Here is a 12959-nt window from a genome sequence, read left to right as displayed (position 1 = left end):
AATGGTATCACTTTGTATTGCAAACCACCCATCCAGCCAACTGAATTAATGCTGCAGTCCTGTCTTGGAAGGATTGGAGTGCACATTAGCCAGAAAATAATGAGGGCTGCAAGGGTTAGTAGATGAGATATAAAAGCAGAGATTTGCTTTGTACTTCCAAGTTATACCATGGTTCAGTTAAGGTTTTTACAAATTTGAAGGAAATTGATAGGAAGAATAGGAGTCTTTCATGGGATGAAGAATCATATGGTCTGGCCCCAATTTCATGTTTAGGGAGAGAATTCAGGGAAAAAGTCTTCATGCAAAGGGTGAAAGAAATGTACAATTTGATCTCACAAAGAACATGAGGAAAATGTAGGTTCATTGAGTTAATACACAAATGAGCCAATTCTCATTGAACAGGTTTGAAGGGCCGAGTGACCTATTCCTGTTCCTATGTTTCTGAGTGGTTTTATGTTCTTTAGTACAATTGGTTAATATTATTAATAGCACGTATTGATAGGAAATAAATTTTCTGTGCACTATTACTTTAGATGTTTTGTGTAATTTATCCTGTTAGTCCAACCTGTGATTATTATTTTCAAAAAGTGATCCTTGTGCCTTCTCTTTCTTAATGGATTAATTGTAGTTTGTCAATTTTTCATTGCATTCTTGATTGCTGAAAGAGCACTGGACATGTCAACACACTTTGTTTTATGTTAGTATTTAGTTTGACTGTGGCTTTGTGTGGGTTATTATGCCATCTGATGTACAATGAGATACAGTTTGAACATGTTTGAAAAGCAGTACACATATAATTCTCACTTGGGTTAGCATTGTTTTTGGTCATAATTTTGATTCCAGAGGCATAATATATATTCTATACTGTTCATCATTTCTCCAAAATAAAACAAAATAATTGATTCCTGCAATGGTAACTTAGATATGGCTAAAAAGTGATTGGCAGTTTGGCACATAAAATATTCTGTTCAGATCTAATCATGTTCAGACCTAATCATGTTTGTACACTAAATTCATTATTCCCAAAATAGAGAAACCGCCAATCAAATTGTTATGTCAGTTTCTGGTTAACTTTTTAAAGTCATTGTAACTCATTCAAAATCCTAAGTACCTTGCAAACTGATTAATCTGTCAATGTGCTATTCATTGCTGACAAGGCCATTTGTTTTCTGTAAATAAAGAAAATAACTCAGTATTCCCTTCACCGCTGTATATGTGCACTGCTTACGGGCTAGGTTACCTATTGATAGCTCTGGTTTGACATTGCTCGGTCATATCAGGTTCTGCCCTCAAACCAGGGCAAGATTTATTCTGTCAAAACATTAAATCATACATTGATGAGCTCCAGGCACCAGTTAACACATGAGATTTTGATATAGTGGCTCTTCTTCAAAATCTTCTTTAATTAGGGGCTAAAATAGCTGCAATGCATTTGGGAGATCGAAGGAAGGAAACAAGAGAGTATTAGAGATAATGGGAACTGCAGATGCTGGAGAATCCAAGATAATAAAATGTGAGTCTGGATGAACACAGCAGGCCAAGCAGCATCTCAGGAGTACAAAAGCTGACGTTTCGGGCCTAGACCCTTTATCAGAGAGGGGGATGGGGTGAGGGTTCTGGAATAAATAGGGAGAGAGGGGGAGGCGGACCGAAGATGGAGAGAAAAGAAGATAGGTGGAGAGGAGAGTATAGGTGGGGAGGTAGGGAGGGGATAGGTCAGTCCAGGGAAGACTGACAGGTCAAGGAGGTGGGATGAGGTTAGTAGGTAGGAGATGGAGGTGCGGCTTGGGGTGGGAGGAAGGGATGGGTGAGAGGAAGAACAGGTTAGGGAGGCAGAGACAGGTTGGACCGGTTTTGGGATGCAGTGGGTGCGGGGGAAGAGCTGGGCTGGTTGTGTGGTGCAGTGGGGGGAGGGGACGAACTGGGCTGGTTTAGGGATACGGTGGGGGAAGGGGAGATTTTGAAGCTTGTGAAGTCCACATTGATACCATTGGGCTGCAGGGTTCCCAAGCGGAATATGAGTTGCTGTTCCTGTAACCTTCGGGTGGCATCGTTGTGGCACTGCAGGAGGCCCATGATGGACATGTCATCTAAAGAATGAGAGGGGGAATGGAAATGGTTTGCGACTGGGAGGTACAGTTGTCCAAAAATTACCAACTGTTTTGTTGAGGAACGACTTATTAAAGAATTCAAAGACTGAGTTTGTTTTTTGAGAATTATCAGAAGGGGAGCTGAGTGTTTGTTACAGTCTCCCAAGTGGTGAAAAGGAGAATGAGAAAATCTATAGGCAAGTTTCAGATAAATATGAAAATTATAGCGCAGCCACTCTATGGGACTTAAATGAACCTAATGTAGATTGAGTGTAAAGGAATGAGTCCAAAGAATCCTTAAAAGATGCACACAAGAATCATTTTTTTAATCATTTGTGGAACGTGGTCGTCATTGGCTAGGCTAGCATTTATTGCCTATACCTAGTTGCCCTTGAGAAGGTGGTCGTGAGCTGCCTTCTTAAACTGCTGCAGGCCATGTTTTTTGGTCCACAATGCCATGAAATAGGGAATTCCAGGTTTTTGACCCAAGAACACTGAAGGAACTGCAGTATATTTCCAAGACAGGATAGTGAGTGCCTTAGAGGGGAACTTGCATTCCCATGTATCTGCCGTCCTTGTCCATATATGTGGAAATGATCATCGGTTTCAAAGATGTTTTGTAAAGAGCCTTGTTGACTTGCTGCAGTGAATCCTTGTCGCTGGTACACATTGCTGCTACTGATCACAGGTAGGTGGACGGAGTGATTATTTGTAGATGTGGTGCTAAACAAGCAGAAGTGCCCTGGATCGTGTCAAGCTTCTTGAGTGTTATTAGAGCTGCACTCATTTAGGCAAGTCGGTAGTGATCCAGCACACTCTCAATTTTTGCCTTGAAAATGATGGACTTTGGGGAGTTAGGTGAGTTATGCACTAGCCTCTGAGCTACTCTGTAGCTGTTATATTTATATAGCTAGTTCAGTGAGTTTCTGGTCACTGGTAACCCTCTGGATGTTGATAGTGGGGGATTGAATATCAAAGGGCATTGTTTAGACTGTCTACCTCTTTTTGCAGATGGCATCTATGTGGTGCCACTGTTACTTGCCACTTTTCAGCCCAAGTATGGATCTTGTCCATGTTTTGTTGCTTTTGAACATGGACTGCTTCAGTATCCTAGGAGTCCGGAATGGTGCTGAATATTGTGCAAATCATTGGGGAACACTTCAATTTCTGACATTATAATTGTGGGGGGAGGCAATTGATGGAACAGCTGAAAATGGTTGGTCCTGAGGCACAACCCTGAGGAACTCCTGCAGAGGTGTCCTGGAGCTGGGATATCTTCCCTCCAGTAACCGAGACTATCTTCCAATGTGCCTGGTATGGCTCCAACCAAAAGATAGTTTTCACCTCATTCTGATTGATTGCAGTTTTGCTAGTGTCCTTTGACGTCAGATGCGACATTAGTCAATGATGACTCCCAGGATGTTAGTGAGGGATCCAGTGATGTAATGCTAAGAGGTCGTGAGTAGATTGTCTGTTATTGCAGCTGAAAATGATTAAGCTTAGGATACTAGCCTGAGGAACTCTTGGATTGATGTCCTGAAGTTGAGATGACTGACCTGTAACTGCCAGAACCATTTTCCCTTGTCCAACTGAGTTTCTCCAGTTTCCAGCATCTGCAAGACTAGTTTAAACCCCCACCAACTGTACTAGCAAACCGCCCCACGTGGATGCTGGTCCTGTTCCGGTTCAAGTGCAACCCATTGGATTTGTATAGATTCCACCTTTCCTCGGAATGAACCCAATGATCCAGGAAACTAAAATTTTCTCTCCTGCTCAAATTCTTCGGCCACACGTTAATCTGTTCTAACTAGCTATTCATATACTCACTCAGACAGGGCAGTGGGAGTAATCGTGATTACAACTTGTGTGGACCAGACCAACAGAGCATCCTAAATTCTTGATTCAGGATCTCATCCCTCTTTTTACCTATGCTATTGGCCCCAGTGTAAATCATGACCTTGGGTTGTATGACCTGGAGGTAACACACTATCCTGCAGTCACATCTGTGGTCTCAGAAACACCTGTCTGCACTCTCTCTCTCTTTCCTCTTGTGCACCTAGCTCTAGCTGCAATCCCTAGAGGGACCATCACCGCTTCCAGTTTCCAACATGCAAAATTTGTTCTTGAATGAGATGCAGTCTTCGGCTTTCCTAATTACTGGTTAGCCACCCTTCCTCTGACTGATGGTCAACCATTCTGTCTCTGACTGTCATTCCTAAAACTGCAATGTGACCATGTCTAAAACTGTTATCAATGTTACTCTCAGCGGCTGTTCGGCTTTGCCTCCAACCGACATTCAACTTCCAAATCCCAGCACTAGAGCTGATCAAACCAGTGACATTTCCTGCAGACGTTTCCTGTGGTCATCTAGACTGTCAGGATTGTCCATGATTTCCATTACACTGCAAGTCTTGCAACGCACAGGACTGAGTTCCCCTATCATTCCTAGTTTTAATCTTAAAATTATTTGCCTTGCATTGACTTTAATCTCCTACCCTTCCATTAACATCACTCTACTTCCCATGGCTCACTTTTATTACTTTATTTGTGGAGAATTAAGGAGAGGCATTATGATTGTATTATCTTTGGACTGTTTATCCAGAGGCCCAGATAATTTTCTACAGACAAAAACAAAGTTGCTGAAAAAGCTCAGCTAGTCTGGCAGCATCAGAAGGGTCTGAGGAAGAGTTACTGGACTCAAAATGTTAACTCTGTTTTTTCCTTCACAGATGCTGCCAGACCTGCTGAGCTTTCCCAGCAACATCTGTTTTTGTTCTTGATTTACAGCATCTGAAATTCTTTCAGTTTTAATTTTCTAGGGACCTGGATTTGAACCCTGCTGTGGTAGAATGTGAATTCAATAAAAAAAAAACCTGGAATTATGCATCAAATGATGTCCATGAATCCATTGTTGGCTGTTGGAAAAGCCCATCTGGTTCACTAATGTCCTTGAGGGAAGGAAACTGCTATCCTTACCTGGTTTGACCTACGTGTGAGTCCTGATGCACAGCATTCTGGTTGACCCTTAACTGCCCTCTGGGCGATTAGAAATGGGTAATAAATGCTGGTCTTGTCAACAATACCCTTCTCCAATGAATGAATAAAATAAAAATTCTCCCACATATTTCTGGTGCTTAATAATGGTTCTTGCAGTCGGCTGTTATAACAGAATTCCTTTCTTTGTGGAAGCTCGGATGCAGGTGAATGTAGTTAAAGGTGTCAGAATATTATTCTTGTAGCTCGGGAATTTGTTTACTTGTCAGGTGAGTAGGAAATTTAATCATGGAAATCAAGTGGCAAGAGAGATTAAGACCATTAATAATGGGAACTGCAGATGCTGGACAATCCAAGATAACAAAGTGCGAAGCTGGATGAACACAGCAGGTCAAGCAGCATCTCAGGAGCACAAAAGCTAATGTTTCGGGCCTAGACCCTTCATCAGATAGCATGATGAAGGGTCTAGGCCCGAAACGTCAACTTTTGTGCTCCTGAGATGCTGCTTGGCCTGCTGTGTTCATCCAGCTTCGCACTTTGTTATCTGAGATTAAGAGCAGTGATGGGCTTTGCTGCATCTAGAGCTGCTTGTTATTTTCTGCCCTGATATTAAATAAGTCTGAACGGAGAATTGGCTTTTGGGCAGGAAACAGTGTGTGGGAATAAGGGGTTCCTTTTCAGATTGGCAACCTGTAACAGGGATCACTGCTGGGACTGCAGTTGTTGACGATATACAATAATGAAAGAAACCAAACTTTCAGGCAATACAGAAGTAGGTAAAAAGCAAATCGTGAGAAGGATACAAAACAGTTTGCAGAGAGATATTGATCAGACAAGTTAGTTGTCAAAATGTTAAAATAAGTATATGTGAAGTTGCACATTGATTTTATTGTCACACATACTGAAATACAATAAAAATCTTTGTTTACGAGTGGTACAGGTGATCACAGCAAGCAAAGGCTGCACAGATGAAGATTTAGAGGCATGAAGATTATATTGCAGGTTACATTATTTGAGGCTAGAGTGCATTCAACAGTCTGAAAAAGGCCAGAAAGAAGCTGTTCCTGAATCTGCTTGTGAATATGTTCAGGCATCTGTATCTTCTGCCTGATAGAAAAGGTTGTAGAAGGTGATTATCAGGGTACAATTAGTGTTTGATGATATTGGCTGCCTTTCAGTGGCAGCAAGCTGTATAAATAGAGTCCATGGATGGAAGGTTGGCTTTCGTGATGGTCTGAGCTGTGCACACCACCATCTGTAATTTCTTACGGTCCTGGGCAGAGTAGCAGCCTTACCAGGCCATTATGCACCTGCACTTTATGCTTTCAGTGGTGCATCTGTAAAGTTGGTGAGGGACCTTACAGACATGTCAAATTTCTGATCCACCTCAGGAAGATGAGACGTTGTTGTGCCTTCATGACTGTCGCATTTATGTGGGAAGTCCAGGACAGGTTGTCAATTATCATCACTCCAAGGAACTTGATGCTCTTCACTCTCTCAACCTCAATTCCATTGATGTAGATGTGGGCGTGTTCTCCTCCTTTATTTCTGAAGTCATTAATCGGTTCTTTAGTTTTGCCTACGTTGAGAGACAGATTATTTTCGTTGCACCACATCTCCAAGCCCTCCATCTCCCTTCTGTATTTTGATTCATCACTGTTAGATATCCATCCCATTCTAGTGGTGTCTTCAGCAAACTTCTAGATGGCATTCATTTGGAATTTGGCGATACAGTTACAGGTGTACATGGAGTACAGTAGGGAGCTGAGCACGCATCCTTGGAGAGGCTCCAGTGTTGAGTGTTATTGTAGAGGAGGTGCTGTTACCTGTCCTCTCTGTTTGCAACCCAAAGGTCAGAAAGCTGAGGATCCAATTGCAGAGGGCGGAGCCCCGACCAAGGTCACACCGTTTTGAGATCAGGCTGGAGGGGATAATAGTGTTGAAGGCTGAGTTGTAGTCAACGAGCAGGAGTCTAACATTTGTGTCTTTGCTGACCAGATGTTCCAGGGATGAGTGCAGGGCTAGGGATATGGCACCGTCTGTGGATCTGTTACATTTGTAGGCAAACTGTATGGGATTGAGGCAGGCTGGGAGACTGGAGTTGATGTGGGCCATGACCAGCCTTTGGAAGCACTATGATTATTGGAGTCAGAGTTATTGGGTGGCAGTCATTAAGGCTCGCTGCATGTGTTTTCTTGGGTGTGGGGATTATGGTGGTCTTGAAGTAGGTGGGGACTTTGGTTTGTAGGAGAGAGAGATTGAAGATGCTAGTGAATACCTCTGGCAGTTGGTCCATGCACTGTCCGAGTGCTCTGCCAGGAACACCGTCCAGGCCCGTCACTTTTCTTGGTTTAACTGTCAGGAAAACGGATCTGACTACTGAAGTGGTGATAAATGGTACGGGCGTGCCTGGGGCTTGCGGGGCAGGCATCGCTACACCGGTGGTATTCTGCTTAAACTGAGCATAGAAAGCATTGAGCGTGTCAGGGAGGAATGTGTTATTGTTTGCCATCTTGCACTCTTTTTCATTTTGTATCAGGTAATCCCATAATTTTGAAAGAGAAAACAAAAGAACAGTAATATTTAAATGCACAAATTTGGCATAAAGCTGTAACACAAAAGAACTTGAGGGTATTAGTGCATAAACACAGAAAGCTAACTCATATATGCAGAATGTAATCAGGAATATCAATGGAATGTTGGCCCTTATTTTGAGGGGTTGGAGTAAAAGAGGAGGGAAGTTTTGTACTGTGTAATAGACCAGACCAAACTCCCTCAAAATACATTAAGAAGATAGCTGAGACCCTAACTTTTACTTATTCTAAAGGCATGTGCCAGGCTTTGCATTCCAAATGCAATTCATTTGGTCAAACTGCCAGTCTTGAAGTAAAAAGAACATTATTCATACACTATAGTTAAAATATAACAGAAGAAAGACAAAATTGGAATAACAACTCTATTGGAAAAATTAACAGAATAATAAATTATTTAGCTAAACAGTAACTGTTCCATTATAGTAACATCCCATAAATGCGCTGTTGACAAAGGCAAATTCAGTAAAACAAATTGCCTTGCATGCAATTCTAGTAGCCCTAGCTTGTGGCCGTAACGGGAAAGGAGAACAATCTTCCACATGTGGCTTTAACACCCCAGCAGCTGAAAACTAAAACTGAAAAGCTTGGTTGTGTGCGAGCTTGCCCCATCCATTCAGACTGCTTCTATTGTTCCAACTTTTAAAAAAAAAAAGTCCAAGGCATCACAAGCTGTTTACTTTATTGGATGCAAATAGACAGCTCTATACCTCTAACTTAAAATCTCTCTTCAAAGCAAAAACCAGGATGAAATTCACCTCTTAAAGGCATAGTATTATCACAATTGCAACTGAATGATTATAAAATACAGGGGTTGCAGTGTAGTTTGATCTTAGAGTAGGATAATAGGTCAGCACAACATCGTGGGCTGAAGGGCCTGAACTGTGCTGTACTTTTCTATGCTCTATGTTCTGTACAAGGAGCTAGTGGGACCACGTCTGGAATATTGAGAGAAGTTTTTTTTATCTCTTTTGTAAAGAAAAAATATCATTTAATTAGAGGCAGTTCAGAGATGGCTCATGAAGATGATCCCCAGTATGGAGGGATCGTATTATAAGCAAAAGCTAAACAGTCCACTGTGGTTCAGAAGATTAAGAAGTGATTTCATTGAAACATGCGACTGTCTAAGTCCAGAGGACATCTTCTCAGAAGAAAGGAGCACCTATTTAAGACTATAATAAAATGTGAGGCTGGATAAACACAGCAGGCCAAGCAGCATCTCAGGAGCACAAAAGCTGACGTTTCGGGCCTGGACCCTTCATCTGATGAAGGGTCTAGGCCCGAAACGTCAGCTTTTGTGCTCCTGAGATGCTGCTTGGCCTGCTGTGTTCATCCAGCCTCACATTTTATTATCTTGGAATTCTCCAGCATCTGCAGTTCCCATTATCTCTGACCTATTTAAGACTGACTTGAGGATTTTTTTTCTCTGAGGGTTTTTACATTTTGGTGACCCTTCCTCAGAACCGGACCCGAAACGTTAACTCTGTTTTCTCCTCCATGGATGCTGCCAGAACTGCTGAGCTTTTCCAGCAACTTTGTTTTAGTTCCTGAGTCTGGCAAGTGTCAATTTTAAAAGTTAAACAAGAGACACCAGAAGACCATAAGATATAGGAACAAAATTAGAGTATTTGGCCCATCAAATCTGCTCCACCATATGCTGATGGCCGATTGTGTTTTTCAACTCCATTCTCCTGCCTTCTCCCTGTTGCCTTTGAGCCCCTTAATAATCAAGAGCCTATCTATTTCTGTCTTAAATACATACAGTGACTTGGCCTCCACAGCCTTCTGTGGCAATGAGTTCCACAGATTCACCACCCTTGAACTGAAGGCCCCTTAATATTCAGTAACTTTCAATGAAACCTCCTTCATCCTTATGAACTCCATTGAATACAGGTCCAGAGGCCTCAGAGTACTGTTACTAACCTCCTTTGTCTTATGGGTTTAGCACAGCAATGAGCATGCCTCAGGCTTTTTCTAATGTAATGAAGCTGCTGGATAACTTTCAAGCCCAGCAAAATTGATTTTCTACACGGAAAAGTATGACTGGGTTCTAACAGTTGTCTGTGGTTCTTTGTGAACTTCTTTGTGTGCAAACTTCTTGCTACTTCTTTATGGTGTAATTTTGTGATTAAACATGCAATAATTTTGGTTTACAGTGAGATCAGCCGGTTGGAACTTGGTTTGATTGTTGAGGTCTGGAACAAAGGACTAATCTGGGATACGATGGTGGGCAATGTATGGATACCACTGAAGTGCATTCGGCAATCTGATGAGGTAAGAGATCTTGAAAGTGATTTCAAATACTTTTCTAGCTTGTATTTTTCAGAAATATCCTGGGAAGGAGGAAAAAAAGTTATTTCTGTGATTTCTGGTCTTCTAAATCATTGAATAACATTTCCTTCATTGGCTTTTATTCACAATGTACCAACACTTTTGTTTTAATTGTAACATTGGACTACATACATTTGTAGCAGTTAAATGAGGTATGTTACCTAGTTTTATGACAAACAACCCAAGTGAAGCTATGTTTCATTGAACACATTGTTTATTCTTTTTTTATTTTCTTTACTTGCTCCCATTCGAATTGTTTGCATATGTCTGTATGAGACATGTTGCATCTGGCACCTATTGGATATGTAATGTGTAAATCTTTCCGACTTCAATTGTAATTTTCCTTGTTGTTTTGTTCCTGTCTTTAACATATGCAGTTTTCCCAACTATTCAACTGTGTTTATTTAATCGAAATAAAATTGCACCTAATGTGATATTTACAAAAAGCACAAAGTTCATTTTGAAGTTACAATGGATGAATTGAAATGGAAATGCTATAGCTATGTGACTAGCACTGAGGAGGGCCTTTCACCAGATTCTCTCCACACCCAGCAGCTCCTATGGCTGCCTCTGAAATCTTTCTGCAGATGGTGGGCTGGCTCTTGTTAGCGCTACACTTCCTCCCGCCAGCTTTGTAGGCTCTTTCATCTGAAGTGGGAGCTTTAAACTGGGAATCACACTACTCCAACTATGACAAATGGAAGCACTTGGTTGAGAATCTGGAAAACTGATCAGGGTATTTACAGCTCAGAGTATACTCATAAGATCAGCATTGGGAGAGCAAAAGCCATAAATGGTCATTTGGCTCTAATTTAGCTGGAGAACTGCAGAGGGTAAATCTTGGCTTTGACTACATTAGAACTTACAATTATTCAGGTGGACCCCAGAATCTCAAATAAAAACCGAAAGAGATAATAGAAACTGCAGAAGCTGGAGAATCCGAGATAACAAGTTGTGGAGCTGGATGAACACAGCAGGCCAAGCAGCATCTTAGGAGCAGGAAAGCTAAGCTTTGGCCTGCTGTGCTCATCCAGCTCCACACCTTGTATCTAAAAACCGAAAGAACTGTGGATGCTGTAAAACAGGAACAACAGAAGTTGCTAGAAAAGCTTGGCTGTGCTGGCAGCATCTGAGAAGAAAAATCAGAGTTAACGTTTTGGGTCCAATGAATCTTCCTTAGAACTGATGGTAGCTCGGAAAATGTCAGTTTATATGCAGAAGATAGGGTCGGGGAAGGGGAGTAAGGAATAAACGATAAGTGAGATAGAGGTGGCAGATGGAGTATAATGTGGGGAATTGTGAGGGCATGCACTTTGGTAAGAAGAGCGCTTGGATAAACCGAGGAGTTGATAATGATCTGGCTAGGAGGGTGAATAGCTGTAAACAGGAACTGTTAGTGACTGACAATAGGTAATGGCAGGCTATATGATAACAAGGCCTGGTGTGTGGGGTAGGGGTCTAGAACATAGGAGAGTTCTGCCTTAAAATTAATGAACTTGATATTGAGTCCGGAAGGCTGCAGGGTCCCTAAGTGGAACATGAGGTGTTGTTTTTCCAGCTTGTGTGGAGCTTTGCTGGAACACTGCAGAAAGATGGAGACAGAGATGTTGGCCAGGGAACAGGGTGGTGTGTTGAAGTGGCATGCAATTGGAACCTCACGGTCTTTTTTGCAGGCAGAATGGAGATGTTCTAGAACATAGAACATAGAACAATACAGCGCAGAACAGGCCCTTCGACCCTCGATGTTGCGCTGACCTGTGAACTAATCTAAGGCCCTCCCCCTACACTATCCCATCATTATCCATATGCTTATCCAAGGACTGTTTAAATGCCTCTCATGTGGCTGAGTTAACTACATTGGCAGGCAGGGTGTTAGTATCAACCAACACTTTGTCTGCCTGACTTTCTTGCTCACTCTCCGAGATCCATTTTTATCTATCCACTCATACCCTTCCCCTCTCCCTTTTATCTGCATAAATACCACCTTTTCCTTGTGACTATCAGATCTGAAAAAGTATCATTGGACTCGAAATGTTAACTCTGTTCTCTGTACACAAATGCTGTCAGACCTGCTGAGCTTCTCCAGCAATTTCAGGTTTTGTTTCAGATTTCCAGCATCTGCATTTCTTTGTTTTCTGTTATTGATCAAGAACTCATTTTTTGATCTTGGTCAACCTAATACAACGACTATCAATGTATTCTCCATGATAACTGGACCAAAACTGAACTATGTGAGTTTGAACTGTACATTCCATTTATTGTAGGGTTACAAAACCCCCCAGAGTTGTCCAGGAATCTCCTGGAGGTTAGTCTTCAGCTCACTGATGTGAGCAAAGACCCAAGAGAAAGACCATTCAATCAACTGTGTGATTCAGATCATTTGAACACTTTTTATTGATAGAAAGAGGCAATGCGACTGGTTGGAGTGAAATATAGTGAAATCTCCTGGAAAATATGCATCTAGGAATGGTTTTGCGCAGTGATTACCCAGTATGCGCTTCGTTTTTTTCCAATGTGGGAGAGACCACATTGTGAGCAGTGAATGCAGTCAACTAAATGCGCTTCACCTGGAAGGTGTATTTGGGTCCTTGAATGCTGGGAAGGAAGGAGATAAATAGGCAGGTGTTACACACTAAATAAAAAAAGAATTGTGGATGCTGTAAATCAGGAGCAAAAACAAAGTTGCTGGAAAATCTCAGCAGGTCTGGCAGCATCTGTGAAGGTAAAAACAGAGTTAATGTTTCTGAGGAACGGTCACCGGACCCAAAACACTAACGCTGTTTTCTCCTTCACAAATGTCGCCAGACCTGCTGAGCTTTTCCAGCAACTTTGTTTTTGTTGTGGTTGAGGCAGGTGTTACACCTTTGGCGGTTGCAGGGGAGAGTGCTATGGGGCTGTTGGGAGTGAAGGACGAGTGGACCAGGGTGTCCTGGAGCAAACAGTCCCTGCGGAA

General features: G+C 42.0%; 1 protein-coding gene across 13 annotated transcripts in view; it reads left to right on the top strand.

The window, feature by feature from the left end:
* LOC125453124 (protein unc-13 homolog B) overlaps positions 1-12959 on the top strand; it is a 495854-nt gene that overhangs the window by 178030 nt on the left and 304865 nt on the right. For all 13 annotated transcript variants that reach the window (XM_059648673.1, XM_059648694.1, XM_059648669.1 and 10 more), the window contains exon 4: positions 9832-9949. In XM_059648673.1, coding sequence (XP_059504656.1) covers positions 9832-9949 — 118 coding nt within the window. The remainder of the gene's footprint in view (positions 1-9831; positions 9950-12959) is intronic.

This window comes from Stegostoma tigrinum, chromosome 1 (genome assembly GCF_030684315.1).
Source record: "Stegostoma tigrinum isolate sSteTig4 chromosome 1, sSteTig4.hap1, whole genome shotgun sequence".
Taxonomy (NCBI): domain Eukaryota; kingdom Metazoa; phylum Chordata; class Chondrichthyes; order Orectolobiformes; family Stegostomatidae; genus Stegostoma; species Stegostoma tigrinum.
Note: the sequence above shows the minus strand (reverse complement) of the source record. Positions and strands in the feature narration are given on the sequence as shown.